At 41.8% G+C, this 19,842-nt stretch overlaps 1 protein-coding gene across 3 annotated transcripts in view; it reads left to right on the top strand.

The window, feature by feature from the left end:
- Window positions 1-19,842, top strand: part of NEK11 (NIMA related kinase 11) — an 87,569-nt gene that overhangs the window by 27,935 nt on the left and 39,792 nt on the right. For all 3 annotated transcript variants that reach the window (XM_081882980.1, XM_081882978.1, XM_081882979.1), the window contains exons 3-12: window positions 3,627-3,792; window positions 4,331-4,449; window positions 6,425-6,489; window positions 9,353-9,479; window positions 10,562-10,711; window positions 10,807-10,885; window positions 11,870-11,955; window positions 15,698-15,817; window positions 18,269-18,362; window positions 19,638-19,776. In XM_081882980.1, coding sequence (XP_081739106.1) covers window positions 3,627-3,792; window positions 4,331-4,449; window positions 6,425-6,489; window positions 9,353-9,479; window positions 10,562-10,711; window positions 10,807-10,885; window positions 11,870-11,955; window positions 15,698-15,817; window positions 18,269-18,362; window positions 19,638-19,776 — 1,145 coding nt within the window. The remainder of the gene's footprint in view (window positions 1-3,626; window positions 3,793-4,330; window positions 4,450-6,424; window positions 6,490-9,352; window positions 9,480-10,561; window positions 10,712-10,806; window positions 10,886-11,869; window positions 11,956-15,697; window positions 15,818-18,268; window positions 18,363-19,637; window positions 19,777-19,842) is intronic.

Here is a 19,842-nt window from a genome sequence, read left to right as displayed (position 1 = left end):
TGCTGAAGCTCTTTTTTAAAAGATCTATACCAAGCCAAGGTCTCTGCAAACTCAAGCCCAAGTAAAGCCTGGTTGGTTGGCTGGCTTGGATTTCAGGTCTGGTGTCCATACTTTACAGTGTAGCGTATTCATTGATCAGTCGTCTTCTCCCTTGGCCAAAGATGGTTTTTGGACCTTAGCAGAGTAATAACATCCTTCACTATGAGGGACGGCACATCCTGTTTTGCTCCTTGAGGCGAAACGAGAAGTGCCACACTGCCCTGCGGCTGCCCCCAGTGTCACCATACCTGCCACTTGCACCAGCCGCTCTGCCACCTCTGTCGGTGGCAGAGAAGCGGTGCTGACTTAGGGGTGAGATTCCCATTGATTTCAGGTGAGAGCTCTTGTGCTCCATAAGATCTAACACGATTTCTCACACTTGAAAGCTGTTCTGTCCTTCCTATTCTAATGTTTTTTCTTGCTGCTGATATTTTGCAGTTATAGTTACAAATTGTATTTTACTTCTGGGCTGAATGTGTGCCTTCATTACTGCTGGCTTTATTAATGGATGGAGGACTTTTGTTATAATATGTTTTTCTATTCTTGTGATTATTAAAAGGCAGCCTGTGAATGTTTTAAACAAATAAATGAAACCATTAATATTTAACTTCATATGAAAAAACAGAGTTGAACTAGGTGCACTTTCAATTGCAGAATTTACACAGAAGTAGACCTATGGTGCAATTCTTCTAATTTATTGTCACCTACGTATGTGGTAGTTTTTAGCCACGTAACATTTACAGTTTTATTTCTGTAAACTAAAGCACCTCAGGGGGAAACAAAAACACCTGGGGGGAAAAATCCCAAGAAAAGGAACTGGTTTTTACAAGCTGGGTGGGTTTTTTTACCTTTTCTTTGCCTTGGGCAACCGTCACACCTGCAGCATTTATTTAAAGCATTCTTGTGTCACTTTAACAGATTGGGAGAATCCTGGGAACGGTACTTTGTTAAGGATGCTGGAAATTTTAGCTCAATGAGGTCAGCATCCTTAACAGATTACAGTTCCCAGGATTTTTCGGGGGAAGTGGTGTCAATTAAAGTAATATAGGAGTGTTTTAAATTTATAGTACAGATGTGACCAATGTTTACCAACTGAAGTAGTAAAAAAATTTTCCACACCGTTTTCAAGCAATATGCCACACATATGGCTTTATTGGGGGACACCCCACAATACACTGAATTAGAAAAAAGACCCTCAACAACTGTCTTATGTCTTAGTTTCTGATTAGTGCAAACAGTAAAAATGTTCTGTGTGGTTTTACAGGGAAAAATGGTTCAGGGAACCAGATTAAAAAGTGTTCTCCTGAGACAATATAAGTATTTGGGACATTCTACTGCTTCAAGACACAACAGAAGTAAGCTACGCCATAAAACTATCTATGCCATCTGTCCCAGATTGCATGTAGAAAAGTAACTACAATTCTGATACCATAACAATGCTTTTTCCAGTTGGTGATAGTACAAGCTGTCAGTTTGGTATTGAAGTACCATTGCGGAGCAGAAAACTGTGGGCTAATTTATAAGTGTACAGACTCTTGATTTGCTATCCTGTGATAGAATTTTAATAAGATAAACATTTGTCATGTTGTTTGACAGGTGATGGCAGCATCCAAATCACTTGAGTGAATTAGGTGACAAGTTGTCCTGGTGCGTCAGGTTTTCATTGCTGTCTTTGGGTGCATAAAGATCTTGTATTAAGTGATATTTAAAGAAGACTCATTCTGTTTGACAGTTTAGTGACATGATCTGTGAGCAGGAATAAGAAATGTCATGGTGTCAAGTCAAAGATGAGAAGATTGCTGTAGATATTACCTATTTTAACAGCGCTGAGCAAGTCTGCAACGATGTAGACAAGCAAATTCCATGTTTTATTATAAGATTTCCAGAAGGGTTTTAGGCAAGTTGTATGCATAAAAAGAAAGAAAATGTATGCTCTGTTGCTGGGTAACTGATGTGTGATGTTTGTAAGGAAATACCTTACAGGGATTTATGATAATTCATTTTTTCAAAACAAATAATTTGTGCTTCCTTTATTATTATTTCTATTGCTGTGATTGTATAACTGAGCAGTGTTTAAAATATGAAATGATCTCATCATACAACTTGAGCTGAAATTTACCTTTTGATTGATTAAAATATTGAAAATATATTGCTTTACTCTTCTATAACCCTAGTACAGTATAATATTTCATACATAAACTCATCAGACTATGATATAAAGCAGCATCATCCTTTATGTTATGATTATTTGCCTGATTAAAATACATAGGGAAATTGTAGTCTGCAGTTCTTTTGCTAAACTTCTACTTAGCAGAAATTTTGGTTGGCTCTTTATCTGCCCTTTCATTAAATAACTAACAAACCATTAATAATGTTTGCACAGGAAAAATATATATTTATTTCTGAGTTGGGTTCTTAAAAAAATCATGTGTGCTTTATTCAAGAGAAACATAGTAAATGTTTCTGATTATCTGTTACAGAACTCACATTAAGCTGTGCATTTGCACGTACAATGAGCACTTTTCAATAAAACGTTTACTAGCTTGGCAACCTTTTCTATTTTGAAGATACATTTTGTTTCCATTTTTAGCAAATTGCCACTCTGGGAGCCTTAAGTAAATAAATAAGCAGCTCTTTATCCTCTTGGTTTACTTCTTTTCTTTTCTTTTTGATGTAACAAAGCAAAATAATTTGTCATTTCTTTAATACTCTCCAAACTAATTCCCAGAACCTGTTAATAAACGTACACCTCTTCCCCACCCTCCAAGCATGCAGCATGTCTACTATCTTCCCACCTCTCAAGCATTTGTTACCTAGGGCGGGATATATACCGTATGTTTCAGTCTTTTTGGAGTAAAGTATCATCTGAACAATTTTTTTTAAAAGCTTCCCTGAAGATTAAGGCGTATAATTCCTGAAAGAGCTACCTGCCATATGCAGATCTACTTCTTTCCACAAATTCTTCTAAGTCCATATTTCCATCTGCCTTGATAAGAATTCTGCTGCACAGTTAATCTCCTTAGCATATTACAGGTTCTCTCCAGTAAGCATTTATTCTCACTGCTCAGAATTAGCAACTTAAACTTTGATTGAGCCCTTAAAAATCCGGTTTTTCTTGTTAATGAATTTATTTCATGTATAGAGAATAATAACAATTGCTGGTTTTACTGCCATAATGGGGGTGGGGTGGGGAATCATATAATTTTCACAATCCTTCACAAAACTCAGTGTAGACAATTTTAAGCTGGATGAGCCAATGATCTGACTCATTATAAGGCAGCTTCCTGTGTTTCTGAAGTCAGAAACTGACAAAAGTGATAAAACTGATAGGACCTTCAAACCATAAACTTGAAATTAAATGCACAAGACCCCAGAAAGGGCTTGATAGTACATTGCCTGTTCAGACAGGTATTCTATTGTTTAAGAAACTATCACAATTCAAAGCATGGAGGAAATGTATTGTAGAGAATCTGACAGCAAGGGTATCCTCTATAAAAAGCACATGAATGAAAAATAGCAATCCCAAAGAAAAGGGCTAGTGTGAAAGCAATCCACATTATGTTTTCCTTCTCTTTTTCTATCAACAGGAAAGTTTTGAAAGAGATCTCCGTGGGAGACATCAAGCCTAATGAAACAGTTGAGGCAAATCTAGAAGCGCAGTTGCTGTCCAGGCTAGACCACCCAGCCATTGTCAAATTTTATACCAGCTTTGTAGAAGGAGAGAGTTTTTGCATCATCACTGAATACTGTGAGGTGGGACTTCATTTACTTCTGCCGAATGTATATACCTAAAAAGTGGATGGGGAAATGTGTGTAATATTGCATAGAAATAATTTGGTGGTGGGTTTTTACATGTTGTAGCTTTCATGATGGTCTTCTGCACACCAGGATAGTGCCATCTCTATCATGGATATGCTGGTGACCTGCAAAAACCCACAGGTTAGGAAGCAAGGGTTCACAAGGCAATCTTTATTGGCTGGGCATAAGAACCTTGGCAACCTCATAATAATTAGCACCACAAATCTTGTGATTATTAGTTTGGTTTGGGTTTGGTTTTTTGGCCTTGGACTTAAAAGGAAAGCTTTCATGATAATATTTTGATTTGCGTAGAACATCTGTGTTATTAAAACTATTACAGAAACATGTACTAACCACAGCTTCAGCCCTGAAACATTTTTCATCAAACTGGAGGGATCTTAGCTCTGTTCAGGTTCATAGCAGTTCCCACCCATTAATTTTAATGAAGTTTCAATTTAATGTTTCTGGTTGTAAATTTGCTGCTGCATTTCAGGGTCGAGACCTCGACTTTAACATTCAGCAGTACAAAGAAGCTGGCAAAGTATTTCCTGAAAGCCAAATAGTAGAATGGTTTATACAGTTGTTACTTGGAGTCAACTACATGCATGAAAGGTACAGTCATTTGCTTTGAAATGGTTATAAACTCAAGCACATTTTGCACCTCTTGCTTGCTAATATTAAAGTGAAAATTAAAATTTGCTGACTAGCATTTCCTTACCTTTGATATAAAATTCTCTTTCGCCGCCTGGAATAGGACTATTAATGTGTGATGGATGGGAGTATATTTTTCAAGTTTTGACTTTTAAGTTCCACGCAGAGTAGTACCGTTCCCAGAATTCTCAGCACCATCATCATTCTTGCAAAACAGGGCAAGAAAATATTTAAATCCCCATGGGTTATTTTAAAAGATACTTTTGATAATATGAACAACTAAATTTTCTAAAAATGATTGTTTAATTCTTTAGCGACTGAAGCAATGAATTTTTAAACACTTTTTGATGGTTTCAAGGTGACCACTATTTAATAGTACTATCCCGGTCACATGCTGCTAACTCAACAATTTTATTTTTCCATATTCATTTTTTTATTGCATCATCCATTTTTAATTGCGAGCATCTTTAATAATTAATATGTACATTTCAGGTCTTGGATTTCTTGGTGCACACTGTTATCAGAGAAAGCATAGAAATGCTATTATATGTGCAACTCAAGGTGCTAGCATTGACTATGAGCCCTAAATGGCTTGGGCCATATTTGCAGCCATTCAGTGAGCCAAATAAAAAGAGGGTATACTGCTGAAGAGCAGATGGGCAATTTTAAAATCTGAATTATTCTCTCTCTCTCTCTCTCTCTCTCTCTCTCACACACACACACAGAGAGAGAGAGAGAGAGAGAGAGAGCGCAACAAAGATTCAGGAGTATCATGTTCTTCTGGGGTTTAGGATCTGCCGTGAAAGTAGTAAATATCACAGCCTCTTACAGTGTCCATTGTTCCTGTGTCTCCTCAGGGTCCTGATTATTCTTTCTGACAGTGCTCCATGCTAAATCAGAAGTTGGAACCCAATCTCTCTCTCTCTCTCTCTCTCTCTCTCTCTCTCTCTCTCTCTCTCTCTCACACACACACACACACACACACACAACTTTTCAGACTTGTGTTCCGCCTGCTTGTCTCCACTACATGTTGTGATATAGCAAACTCCAATCTCTATTAACTAGGGCTCACCAAGCTATTGCATTTGTGGGCTGTCCTGTTAATTTCAGTCGAAACAGATCCGTAATGGCAAAGGGCTGCATTTTTATCTGCTGCTCCATTGTGATTAATCCCTGTATGAAATTGGTAGATTATGGTGATTGGCAGCAAAGAAGATACTACTGCACATGTTAAATGTGTATATAGATCCTTTCATTCACAGTTTCACAGGAACAGTCTTTCTTCTCAAACTATGATTAAAATGCAGTTTCCGGTTGATTTTGTGCGGAATACGCTCGGTATATATTACCCCTGCTGTGCAAAAATCTCCAAATGAACCCGAAGTGGTCTAAAATCCCTGGTAGAGGACAAGGATCCTGAGATAACACTAAGGGTAGCCAAATTATGTGCGTTTGCAATAAAACTTAGGGAACAAGCTGTGCTATCATAATGATTAAGGCCTTAAATGATAACTTTAGGTTATATTTTGGTGACTAAGTTTTAATTTATATATTTTTAAACTGTTGCTATATCTGTATTGTCCCTGTTATACTTAATTGCAAATTCAAATGTATCCCTATCGTGCTTTATGACTTCCTTGATATTCTATGTGGGCTGGAACTGGTCTGTGACCGAAATAATAAATTCATTCATGTTAGACACACTTTCTTGTAGGGGTTTCTGGTGGCCAATATTTGGAAGTAAATTTGACATGCTGCTCAGTCCTATACATGTTTGCTTGGAAGTATGTCCAACGATAGTAAATGTGTTCAGTGTCATTTGCACTTCAAAGTTAGGTGATTAGGAGCAAAGAGTACATTTCACAATAAAAGACTGCAAGATGTGCTATTAACTTTTTCATCCTACTAAAATAGTTTCATTTCTCTTCATATTCAGGCGAATACTTCACAGAGATTTGAAAGCGAAGAATATTTTTTTGAAAAACAACCTTCTTAAAATTGGTAAGATGTTTTTCAATGTGATTTTATTATTGCGTAACATTTCCGCTTGCACAGTTCCATGGAATGATGCTGCATTGGGGGTGCTCCAGCACATTGCAGGAAACTTAAACAGAGACTCCAAGCTGTCCTAGCCCTCAGTAGAGCACCAGCAAAAATGGGCCCAGGGCAGATGCCAGATGGGACCCCAGCTAGTAGCCAAGGTTTTTGGGTGCAGGGAATGCAGAACCTGCCCCTGTCTTCCAAAGCATTTCTCCTGGCCAAGTACACTTGGTATGAGAGCTTCACTGACGAGAAAAGCATCTTGGGACAGGGAGTGGGTTCCCCCCACCTTATCTATACCCCTCTTTCCATTTTAAAAATGGTACTTTTCTGTTGCAGTCCACCTTTTTCTGTTGCAGCCCATATTTTTTAAAATGATAAATATATGACATAATGATGCCTATGCTATTCAGAAGTTTCGGAAAGCTTATCTTTGTCTGGTTATATCTGTACAATGCCTGGGTGTAACAGAGCATTGCATATGAATGTAATGCAGATGTTGGATGTCGTTACGCATTGAGAGATCAGTGGAGGGGTGCAGCCTTATTGCTCCTCATGCAGGCCAGTGAAACCTCTGCCCCATTAAATAAGTTTCATGTGGTTTGTCTGTGTGCCATGGAAATGATTTCTGGCTGCATGAAATTTTGTACTGTGTAGTTGAATCCAGTGTACATTCCACAGTTACTTCTCATAGGTTCAATTTGCATATAACGCTAAGCCAAAATATGGCTTAGCGCAAATTTGCAGGTTCCTGGAAATGAGATCACAGCTCTTTTGCTCCTCTTCCTGTCCTCCTCTTGCTGGGTTGCTGTGAGCTAAGCCATGGTTTGGCTTAGCATGTTGTCCAAACCCAGGCTTGTGGGTTATCTCACTCCAGACAAACCATGAATGTTAAACCATAGAATAAACCTTGGTTATAGCTCATGGTTTACAGCAGGCTTCCTCAAACTCAGCCCTCCAGATGTTTTGAGACTATAATTCCCATCATCCCTGACTACTAGTCCTGCTAGCTAGGGTTCATGGGAGTTGTAGGCCAAAAACATCTGGAGGGCCGAGTTTGAGGAAGCCTAATTTAGAGTGAAACAAACCGCAAGATCAGGTTGTGGCTTAGCTCACAGCAGCGCAGCAGCAGCGGGACCAGAGGAAGAGCAAAGCAGCCATGATTTCTCTGGGAACCTGCACATTTGTGCATCTGCACTAAGCCATGGTTTGTGTGAACTGGGTCTCACTGTGCATGTGTAGTACTTGCAACTATTCAGGTGCACGTAATCATGTGACAACAGCAAATGTGAATACATCTTTTTTTACAATTTGCATATACATTTATTTGCATATATATTTGCATATACATTTGCATATACAATTTGCATATACGTTTATTCCTAAGGTGTATAGTGCCCACTATGCTAGCATAACAGAAAAATTAACCCTAGATAATCACTGCCACTCAGCAGCCAAAATCATTCAAATTGCCAGTTCTCTGAATTTTGCAATGCAGTTCTCTAGCCAAGTAATGTGTATGGAAAGGAATATGCTAGGATAAAGTGGCATAAAGCATATATAATAATAATAATAATAATAATTTATTATTTATACCCCGCCCATTTATTATTTCCCCAGCCACTCTGGGCGGCTCCCAATCAGTATTAAAAACAATACAGCATTACATATTAAAAACATCCCTAAACAGGGCTGCCTTAAGATGTCTTCTGAACGTCAGGTAATTCTTTATCTCTTTGACATCTGATGGGAGGGCGTTCCACAGGGCGGGCGCCACTAGCGAGAAGGCCCTCTGTCTGGTTCCCTGTAACCTCACTTCTCGCAATGAGGGAACCGCCAGAAGGCCCTCGGCGCTGGATCTCAGTGTCCGGGCTGAACGATGGGGGTGGAGACGCTCCTTCAGGTATACAGGACCGAGGCCGTTTAGGGCTTTAAAGGTCAGCACCAACACTTTGAATTGTGCTCGGAAACGTACTGGGAGCCAATGCAGATCTCTCAGAACCGGTGTTATGTGGTCCCGGCGGCCACTCCCAGTTACCAGTCTAGCTGCCGCATTCTGGATTAATTGCAGTTTCCGGGTCACCTTCAAAGGTAGCCCCACGTAGAGTGCATTGCAGTAGTCCAAGCGGGAGATAACTAGAGCATGCACCACTCTGGCGAGACAGTCTGCGGGGAGGTAGGGTCTAAGCCTGCGTACCAGGTGGAGCTGGTAGACAGCTGCCCTGGACACAGAGTTAATCTGCGCCTCCATGGACAGCTGTGAGTCCAAAATGACTCCCAGGCTGCGCACCTGGTCCTTCAGGGGCACAGTTACCCCATTCAGGACCAGGGAATCCTCCACACCTGCCCGCCTCCTGTCCCCCAAAAACAGTACTTCTGTCTTGTCAGGATTCAACCTCAATCTGTTAGCCGCCATCCAACCTCCAACCGCCTCCAGGCACTCACACAGGACCTTCACCGCCTTCACTGGTTCTGATTTAAAGGAGAGGTAGAGCTGGGTGTCATCTGCATACTGAAAATAATATACAATAATACATTATATTAGGGAAATTGCTTTGGGAAATGTACTATATTTAGGGGGGGAATTGCACTAAAATGCTGATTGATTTTTATGAGGACTTCATTGTAAAAATAAATAAATTGCAAACTGTACATGAGAGATAAAGAGAACCAAAAGTGAGAAGATTTGCCCATGCCTATGAACTCTCTGAGCTGCACATATAATTAAAATAGATATAAAATAGCACAGGCTAGAACATGTCATTTAGCTCCCCCCCCCCCCCGTTTTTCCTTCAAGTAACTATATTTCAAAATATTTTTCAAGGGGACTTTGGTGTTTCTCGTCTCTTGATGGGATCCTGTGATTTAGCAACTACTTTTACTGGGACGCCTTTCTACATGAGTCCCGAGGCCCTGCAACACCAGGGTTACGACACAAAATCAGATATCTGGTAAGCAGGCAGCGTTCTGTTTCACGTGAATCTTTCATTTAATCGTAACGATCATGCTGGAAACAGCACTGGCTTCTAGGTCACTTTCTGCTTAGGTTGTGTGCTTATCTCTCCTTTCTCTGAAGAAATGAAATTATTTGAATAAATATGCTTCCATGTTGCTGAAATGTATCTATTGCAAAAATAAATGTATTCAAGGACATGTCTGCTTATCCTTTGAGTGCGGCTGTGTTGCGGGCTGACAATGCCTCCTAGCACCCTCACCCAACGGGGGCCCTGGTGCCAAGGACTGCCCAGCTGGTGAGGGCAGCTTCAGGTTCAACTCACTGGCTGGCATTTCGGATTCAAGCCTGCCTTCAAATTCGCCTGGGGGCAGGCCTGACAGGGCAGGTAGGCTTCCTTTAGGTCCACTCCTAGGGGATTTAAAGCAGCCCTGCCATAGCCCCAGCACCTGGTTTTTCATCGGATCCTCACTTCCTGGGGGTTTGATAATTTGAACTATTATTTTCCAACAGTTTTTTTTAAACTTCCTGCAAAAATAAAAAAATCAGCCTCATAATATTTCATATGTACTTACGTGTTCTCTCCTTCCCTCATCCCTTCACTTGGTAGGCTTCAGAGCTTATATCCTGTAAAATCAGTTTCCCGCAGTTGATTTCACATACCCTATTAGTTTTATTTTTATATTCATTCTTCCTGTTATTGTTCTTATTTTAAGAAAACATTTTTAAACCGGGGCAAAAACTGGGAGTTACCCAAATGGCTCTGTCTTCAGCCTGCTTTGCCTATACGTTTGCAAACAGTCTCTCCACCCACACACCCAAGATTAATCCTGTCCTGCAACACTTACTTTATGACCTTCTGTTCTTTTATATCACTTACATTATACGTTATGAACCCTGTGGAAATGGGAGAACAGGCTTTTCACTGAGATAAAAGTGTGTTTCATTTTCAATAGAAAGGGGCTCATAGTTTTGTATGACCAGGATTAAAGTGCAGCAACATTGCAAGCACTCGCCAGACGCTGAATTTAGAATTTTCTTGTCCTTGAATTGCTTTCATTTCATTTATTTTCCTTTCAGGTCCCTAGGATGTGTTTTGTATGAGATGTGCTGTTTGGATCATGCATTTAATGGTCACAATTTTTTGTCCATTGTTTTAAAAATTGTGGAAGGTGAAGCACCATCTCTGCCAGCAATCTATCCAAGGGAACTTAATACCTTGCTGCACAGGTGGGTTTTTTGTTTTTGTTTCAAGCTGGTTTCACCCACAGCGGTTTTATAGTTTGCATGAGAATAGATTTCATTTCGTATCATTAATATTTCAGCATGCTGAGCAAGGATCCTTCACAGAGGCCATCCGCTGCAGAGATTTTAAGGATTCCATACGTTCGTGATCAATTACAGGTATTTGAAATGAAATGACAGTAGACTCAATAGTTGAAATCGTCACCCACATTGAAAAGAATGAACCCTATGAAGGACCAAATAAACAGTCACAAGTCTATTTCCACAGATGTACCACTGAAATATGGGACTTAAATCCAAGATACTGAACAGAGCATTCTGTGTTCAAATGGGGAAGGATATACATTTCATTTCATGTTGTTAGAGTCAGCATAACAGGTGGTGGTGCCCACTGTTACGCAGAGTAGACTCACTATTTGAGAGTGGAACAGTCTCCCTGAGGAGGTTGTGGACTCTCCTTCCTTGGAGGATTTTATGCAGAGGTTGGATGGCCATCTGCCATGGATGCTTTAACTGAGATTCCTGCATTGCAGGGGCTGGACTAGATGACTCTCAGGGTCATTTCCAACTCTACAATTCTATGATTCTATTACTTTGATAGGAACTGCATTCAACTTACTTAGTCTGGGTATAACCCAATATTTTTTTCCTGCTAGTGCAGGCACTTCAAAAACCAAAGGAGCCAAAATGGTGTGCTTTCCATTTGCCCTTCGTCTTGTAGCACCCAGAAGGAAAGGGGACAGGATGATTTGTAACCAAGTTTAATTTTGGTACACTGTACCTCTGATGTGACTTTCGCTTCTGTTCTCACAGTTAGACTGAGGTGGAATCTACACACATATATAAAACGCTGGAAAAACACTTTTTAAAAAAAAGATTTTTTTGAAAAATATGTTGAATTTGCCATAGCTCACCATTGCCATCTAGATTCGCATTTGCGTATTGCACTTTACAACACACTTAAAACGTTTTATTTGCTGAGTCCTGAGACTCCATAAATGGATGCCTAAATTGGTCAATTTGGCTGAAGCAGCCTGATAAAATGGAACACACTGCGCGGGTTTTGTAAAAGTGGCAAAAAGGCTACTTCACAGTAATAAAAATAAATGGTTGCAATTACGGCTGCTTTGTTGTCTCTTGTAGAACATGAAGTGTAAATTCACAAATATGACTCTGAAGGACCCAGCGCTTAATTCTCAGGAAGAAGCCGCTCATATCATTAACGTTGTGTGAGTATGGAATTATTTGGGGGAACAACAGGAGTAGCTAACATGGTGCCCTCCAGATCTTGTGGACCACAACTCCCAACATCCTAGGCCGCAGGCAATGCTGATGGGGGTTGTAATCTGAAGGGTAGTTGTGTATTGGCTATGTAAGAAGAGCAAAAAATAGATGAGTTATTCAATCTTGCATTCACTTACACCTACCTAGGAACAATCCTCTCTGAACTCAGTGCGACTTACTTCTGGGTAGATTTGGATACGGTTGTGATGTCAGTTGCTAACAGTGTACTGGTTATTTGGAGAAAAGAATTGTGCACATTTTTTAGGTAACCATTTGTATTCCAAGTGCCCAAACCTTATGAAAATGTAAACTTGTTACTAATTTAAAAGGGTTGTCTACTTTTGCCTTGCAGTAAACCGGGCTATAGATTAGACTGAAAAATGAAATACAAATTCAACATGTGTCTGTGTACACACACACACACACACACACACACACCCTTTCCCCATCAAAGTTGTTCTCAAAATCCTGCAGGCATTAACAGCACCATTTATTGTGCTGGTGTGTAAGATGCTGATTTCCAATTACTGTACAAAGGATAATTGTGTGTGTGATTTTCAGCCAATGTAAATAGCATACTCTGCTTTACATAATTCGTGTATTAAGCTGATTTAATAGGAACAATAGCAGAACACAATGGTATAATGATGAATAGGAATTTCAAAGCTGGTAATTAAATTCTTACCCCTTTTGGTTTCTACTGGATCTACTTCCCTTCTTTCCCTGTGGTTACTGCTGCTCTATTACATTAATCAACTGCTGTTACATTCACTGCTGGGGAAATTACTTTCTTTGCTGTTCTCTTGTCTGCCATAATCAATGTTTATTATACTTAGATAGTGCATTTCTGTATGTTTCTTTGAGATGGGTAAAGTCAACAAAGAGGGAAAGCATTGTTCAGCTTAGAAATCTTGATTTTTATATCTCACTAAACTGCAAGGAGATCTATGTCATCTTAACATAGTATCAGTTTACTTTCTAATACAGGCAGAAGGGCCTCAGATAATGATTGCAGGGTCCAGGTCGGCTTATATGGGGAGGCAGTCCTTGAGGTATTGCAATCCTGAGCTGTTAAAGCTTTGAATTGGACACGGGAACTAATTGGCAGCCACTACATTCGGGCCAGGATTGGTATAACATGCTTAAACCATCTTGCCCCAATGAGCAACCTGGCTGCTGAATTCTATACCAGCTGAAGTTTTTGAACTGCCTTCAGATATAGCCCTACCTGTGTTGCACTAATCAAACCTACAGCTTACCATAGCATAGACCACAGAAGTTGGGTTATGCCTGGACAACTACGGGCACAACTGGGCCCCAAGCCAAGTTGATGGAAGACAATCTGTGCTACCAAGGCTTCCCCCCCTGTACTCAGAAGGGTTGGTACATAATTTGTGGGATTCAGCAGAGATGGAGTGCTCTCAGACAGGATGCAATCGGAAGCTTTTGTAGAACTAGGACCTTTTAGAAGGGCTGGCTTTTTACCATAAAGGGTTTTAATTAAAATAGATTATATCTATCTGCTCTAGTTTCAGCTCATTCTCATTAAGGAGGGCTGTTTACTAATGCCCTTATTGTACGTTTGAAAATAATTAATGAACTACTGCAGTATGAGCTTCACAGTCATTGGCAAGCTACTACCCTTATTTATGGTACACGGGATAATGAGGTCAGGCTGAGACACTGTGATCACTAATACGCCTTTTCATTTTTGATTCTATTATTAAAACACAAGGAGTATTCCTTTGTTCTTTTTCAAGGAAATAATGAATATTACTCATGTCCAATGAAGTGAGTTCAAAGGTCTAAGTTTACATAATTTAATTATAAAACGAGTGTGGTATTGAAATTAATGCAGTTAGAGCTTTCTCATGCTAATGTTCTGTGCATCTTAATTGCATTTTTCCAACTGTTGAGAGTGCAGTAAATTGTAAATAACTGAAACGTATCATTGACAGAATAGAGTAGAAACAAATCTATGCACAAAAGTAATATGGCACCATTCATAATTTTATTTTATTTTTATTTCAAACTTCAAAAATATTTATATTGAAATGAGACTTTAATGGACAAGATTTAACATTATATATATATATATATATATATATATATATATATATATATATATATATATATATATATATGCTTTCGTAGATTTTCACGGGTACAGGAATGCAGGTTTTGGTGTCCTCGGGTGTCTTCCCGTGTAAAAGTTGGGGTGTCTAGGCGACGTTTCGACGAGGTCTCACTCGTCATCTTCAGGCTGGTGCTTTCGGCTTCTTGTTACTGGAACAGAGCAGGATCTCAGTGTTTGAGTTCCTATAAATACTGTTGAGGGGGTGTGGTGTATAGCCTCCAATGTTCTGGGCAGAGAGGAAGTTCCCAGGCTAGTGTGCCTTTTCTTCTTTTGTTCCTTAATTACTTGAGGGATATCTTGAGTGATTTCTTGAGTGATATCCTGAGTACCACTTAGGTGGGTCATTAGGTGTGGATTAGTTGCTAAAGTCTTTGTGTCTTGACCTCTTGAACTTTGTGAAGAGTTTTTCTGGGAAGATGGCTGTACTGCACTTAGTTGTGCTCTGGCTTGGCTTCGTGTATAGGGGCGAGCTGTGGTTTTGTGGCCTGTGTCAGCCAGATCTGTGTAGGGATTGCAGGGGGGTGCAGCATCCGGAGGTGCCACCATGGTTTGGCTACTGGATGGTGTCTGTAATTTATCTGTGGAGAGGGTCTGGGCCACAAAACCACAGCTCGCCCCTATACACGAAGCCAAGCCAGAGCACAACTAAGTGCAGTACAGCCATCTTCTCAGAAAAACTCTTCACAAAGTTCAAGAGGTCAAGACACAAAGACTTTAGCAACTAATCCACACCTAATGACCCACCTAAGTGGTACTCAGGATATCACTCAAGAAATCACTCAGGATATCCCTCAAGTAATTAAGGAACAAAAGAAGAAAAGGCACACTAGCCTGGGAACTTCCTCTCTGCCCAGAACATTGGAGGCTATACACCACACCCCCTCAACAGTATTTATAGGAACTCAAACACTGAGATCCTGCTCTGTTCCAGTAACAAGAAGCCGAAAGCACCAGCCTGAAGATGACGAGTGAGACCTCGTCGAAACGTCGCCTAGACACCCCAACTTTTACACGGGAAGACACCCGAGGACACCAAAACCTGCATATATATATATATATATATATATATATATATATATATATATATATATATATATGCTTTCGTAGATTTTTATATATATATATATATATAATATCTTATGACAGTGGTTGGATCCAGATAAAGTTAGGGAGCATCCCAATTCCTTGTGGGTACCAGAAGAGCTTAATAGAGGAGTGCAGTAACTGATTAATTCAAAATTCCTCTACTTGTATTGGCTGCAGTGGAAGGTTGGCATAACCCACTGTTGGTAGCTGCACCAGTTTAGGATTCAGCAGGTCCTGGGCCAGCCCAGCTTCACCCCACAACCTCTTCCTGACCCTGTGTCAGTTTGGTCAGTTTTTGTTCCTGGAATGGAGAAAAAAATTGTCATCTTGTTTTTTTCATTATGCATCAAATGTCTTGGGGCTGGTCCTGTTTTCAGATTTTTTGGGCCCAGGACTATTCATTTGAATTTTTGAAAGCAAATGTCCACACACATTTGTTTCAGTTCTAACCCTTCTCTCTTCAGGCAGAAAAAAGTACATCTACAAACTCTGAGGGCCCTCTCGGAAGTGCAGAAAATGACACCGCGTGAACGAATGAGACTGAGAAAGCTGAGCATTGCTGATGAGACAGCGCAGAAGCTGAAGTAAGAAGCACAGCGTTATTTTAGCCTCCCAAAGGAGATCCTTCAGTGTCTCCATTTGTTTGGGAAGTATTTAGTTTGTTTCCAGAAAGGGTCTGTGGTCTACTATCCACAGTCTTCATGTCAGCCTCTCCTAAATGCCCCCCCATTGGAGATTTGGACATTCCTTGATGTACAGGAAGAGATGCAACTGCTTTATCCAACACTATGTTAACACACCACCCTAAACTCTGAGTGTTGTGAGATTCCAGGGGGTCCAGGCACTTACCTAAGGTCTGTGGGTCATTTGGAAATGAGGCACAGTGGAGATTGTGGTATCTTTATTATATCTGGTTTAGATGGGGAGGGAGTTTAGAGCAGGCATAGGCAAACTCCGGCCCTCCAGATGTTTGGGCCTACAATTCTCATCATCCCTGACCATGGGTCCTGCTAGCTAGGGATGATGGGAATTGTAGTCCCAAACATCTGGAGGGCCGGAGTTTGCCTACGCCTGGTTTATAGCAAGAGGGCCTCCTGTTTCTCCCATACAGTATATGCAGGAGTCCAGGATCCCATGCTCTCTGCCCCTTTTACAGCCTGTCAGTCCACATGGCGCTATGACAGCTTGCGAACAGCTTTCTGTGCAGCTTGCGAACTACAAACTTACCTTCCTGCTCTCATACATCATGCCAAACTGAAATCCTAAACCTTTTTCAAACCCTTTTGTCTCTGCCCACTAACACACCCCTGGAGGAGGGGGCTCCACTCCCCTTGCTGTGTGGCATTGAATTCCATGATCTATTTTCATGCTCCTTCAATGTCCCCGCACTCAGCTAGCTATACCTGGTTGGCCAGGCTTGTTAATATAAGCTGAATCCAGCAGTGTTTGGCACAGTTTAATCAAACCTTGATTAATTCTAACTCTTACTAAATCCAGGAGTTATGGGGTGGATCTGGCATGCAGGAATTTAGGGGATCCTTGCTCCCCCCAAAACTATAATTGTGAAGGAGAAACAGAATACAGAGTGAAGCACTCTCCAAACTCCTTGTCATTCCCCCCCCCTTAATCTCTTTCTTAAGATATCTGTGGTTCTTCTGATCACTCCAACATACAGTGGTACCCCGCAAGAAGAACGCCTCGGAAGACGAAAAACTCGCTAGACGAAGGAGTTTTTCGTTTTCTTAGCCGCTTTGCAAGACACATTTCCCTATGGGCTTGCTTCGCAAAACGAAGCTTGCCCCGCAAGCTCTGGGGATAGTGGGGAAGCGCAGTGCACCTTCCCCTCTGTCCCTGGACCCCTTTTGAACCAAGGGGCGGCAACGGGGAGAAGCGATCTCCTCTCCGCCCCTTGCTTCAAAAGAGGGGAGAGAGGGGAAGGCTCGCGCGCCTTCCCCTCTCTCCCCGGACGCCTTTTGAACCAAGGGGTGGCAACGGGGAGAAGCGATTCTCCCCGCTGCCCTTTCCCTTGCTTTAAAACAGGTCCGGGGACAGAGGGGAAGGCGCGCGGCGCTTCCCCTCTGTCCCCGGACGGTCTCCATAGGAACGCATTGATTGATTTTCAATGCATTCCTATGGGAAACTGTGCTTCGCAAGACGAAAAACTTGCAAGAAGAAAAAACTTGCGGAACGAATTAATTTCGTCTTGCGAGGCACCACTGTACTGCCCACAGTTACTAGAGAGCCATTTGTTTGCCCCCAGTACAATTTTGCCCTCACAGTTTTTCGACAGTTGTTGTGATTTCATTCTCTGTGCCTGTCTGTATAAAAGTTTCTCATGTATTTGGAAGTGCTGATGGCACAGATACAGATACCTAAATATCATACCCTCCAACATTTCTCCAATGAAAACAGGGATGTCCTAAGGAAAAACAGGACATTCTGGGATCAAATCAGAAACCAGGATGGCTTCTGTAAATCCCGGACTGTCCCTGGAAAATAGAGACACTTAGAGGGTCTGAAATATATCAGGGTGCTGTGTCTGCCATGGTATGAAAATAGAATGAATAGAATTACTGTTCACTTTACAACTCTATTTTATTTATGTTAGTGTTCCTTTAAAGCAGTCTTCCCCATCCTGGGGTCCTCAGTTGCTGTTGGACTACCATTTCCATTGTTCTCAGCCATCATGGCCAGTGATGAGGAATGATGGGAGTTGCAGTCTAGCAGCATCTGAGGATCAAGGTGGAGGAAGGCTGCCTTAGAGCTAGATTTACTTTGGGTTGGATCCCAAGAACCGCTTGCAGAAGGAAGTCAGTGGAAGGTGACTTTCCTGTCTTGTCACCCCTTAAAGTTGCAAGATGTCTGCCCAGTTTGAGAAGCTTCTTCCCTCTGCAAGTATGAAGCATTAATATTCATTTCTCATACCAGTTGTAATCCTTTTGCTTGAAGGAATCACGCTGAAGGAAGTCGCTAGAAAGTTCTTTGCTCAGTTACCATTTGTGATGTAGAATTACCGGTATTGTCATTCTTTTCAGGCAGTTGGCTGAAGAAAAATATCAAGAGAATCTCAAGAGAATGCAGGAGCTTAGATCCCGTAACTTCCACCGTGTGAATATAGATGTGCTTCATGTAAGTTTCTGGCCTTTGCTTATATTTTCTAAAACTCAAACATCAACTTCTACAGTGTTTTCTCCCCCTGTCTTCTCTACTTATCCTTAGCTCTCTGTGACTAGGGCTTTTTTTCCAGCTGGAACTCACTAGAATTCAGTTCTAGGAGCTCTCAGGTGGGTGCTATTGCCATTCTAAGAAAACAAGGGAGGTGTTCATGGCGAGTTCTGGCATCTCTTTTTCTAGAAAAATAGCAATGTCTATGACTCACAAAAAGTCAATAGAGGCTGGATATTGAAATAAGATTCCAATTAATGCAGCCCCCATACTTAAAACTATCCCAAACTGGTGAAAATGTGAAACTTCAATTGATAGTGCTGCAAAATATATACCGTATTTTTTCGCACTATAGGACGCACCGGTCCATAGGACGCACCTAGATTTGGGGTGGGAAATAAAGGGGAAAAAATTTATTCCTCCTCCCCAGGCGCGGGGCTAGAAGGCTGGCGGGGGGGAGAAGCCTGCTCCCCCCCCGTTGCCAGCCCCGCAAACTCGGGGGGCAGCGGGAGAGGCGCAGCGTGGGACCCAGAGCCATGCCGAAGCTGCGCACCCAGAGCCATGCCGAAGCTGTGCGCAGCTTTGGCATAGCTCTGGGAGCTTGCAGGGCTGGAGGAGGAGGCGCTGCGCCTCTCCCGCTGTCTCCCGAGTTTGCGGGGCTGGCGACGGGGAGGAGCAGGCTTCTCCCCCCCCCAGCCAAGTCGGGGGACAACGGGATGGCGCGCTGCACCTCTCCCGCTGTCTCCCGAGTTTGCAGGGCTGGCGACGGGGAGGAGCAGGCTTCTCCCCCCCCGCCAGCCTTCTAGCCAAGTCGGGGGACAGCGGGATGGTGCGCTGCGCCTCTCCCGCTGTCTTCCGAGTTTGCAGGGCTGGCGACGGGGAGGAGCAAGCTTCTCCCCCCCTGCCAGCCTTCTAGCCAAGTCGGGGGACAGCGGGATGCTGGCGTTCCGCCTCCCCGCTGTCCCCCGAGCTGGTGGGGCTCTCCAGGCTTCAACGAAAGCCTGCATTCGCACCATAGGACGCACATACATTTCCCCTTCATTTTTGGAGGGGAAAAAGTGCATCCTATAGTGCGAAAAATACGGTATACAGAAAGCTGGCACTAACCCCAGCCTGCTGCCAGTACCCTGTTCATACACATGCATATAATAAACATTCTTATGAGAATTCCAGCTCTTACTCCATTCAGAATATGTTTCATTGTGACCACTTATGATTTACTGTCTCATTTCAAATAAGGAACCTGATGAACAGACAGCAGAGCATCTGATTAAATCTCAGCCAGTCACTACGTTGAACTATCTGTCCATAGGATGTGAGGATCAAAGTGACAGTGATACAACAGGCAGACTCTGTATGTCTGATCCTGTGGAGCGCGGTAAGAGATTGATATTATATGCTGTGTTAATTCCTCATCTAGTTAAAGCTAGATGAGACATAAGAT

Source organism: Podarcis melisellensis, assembly GCF_964234715.1.
Source record: "Podarcis melisellensis genome assembly, chromosome: 12".
In the NCBI taxonomy this organism is placed as follows: domain Eukaryota; kingdom Metazoa; phylum Chordata; class Lepidosauria; order Squamata; family Lacertidae; genus Podarcis; species Podarcis melisellensis.
The sequence above is the reverse complement of the archived record's forward strand: the minus strand, read 5'-3'. Positions and strand labels throughout refer to the sequence as shown.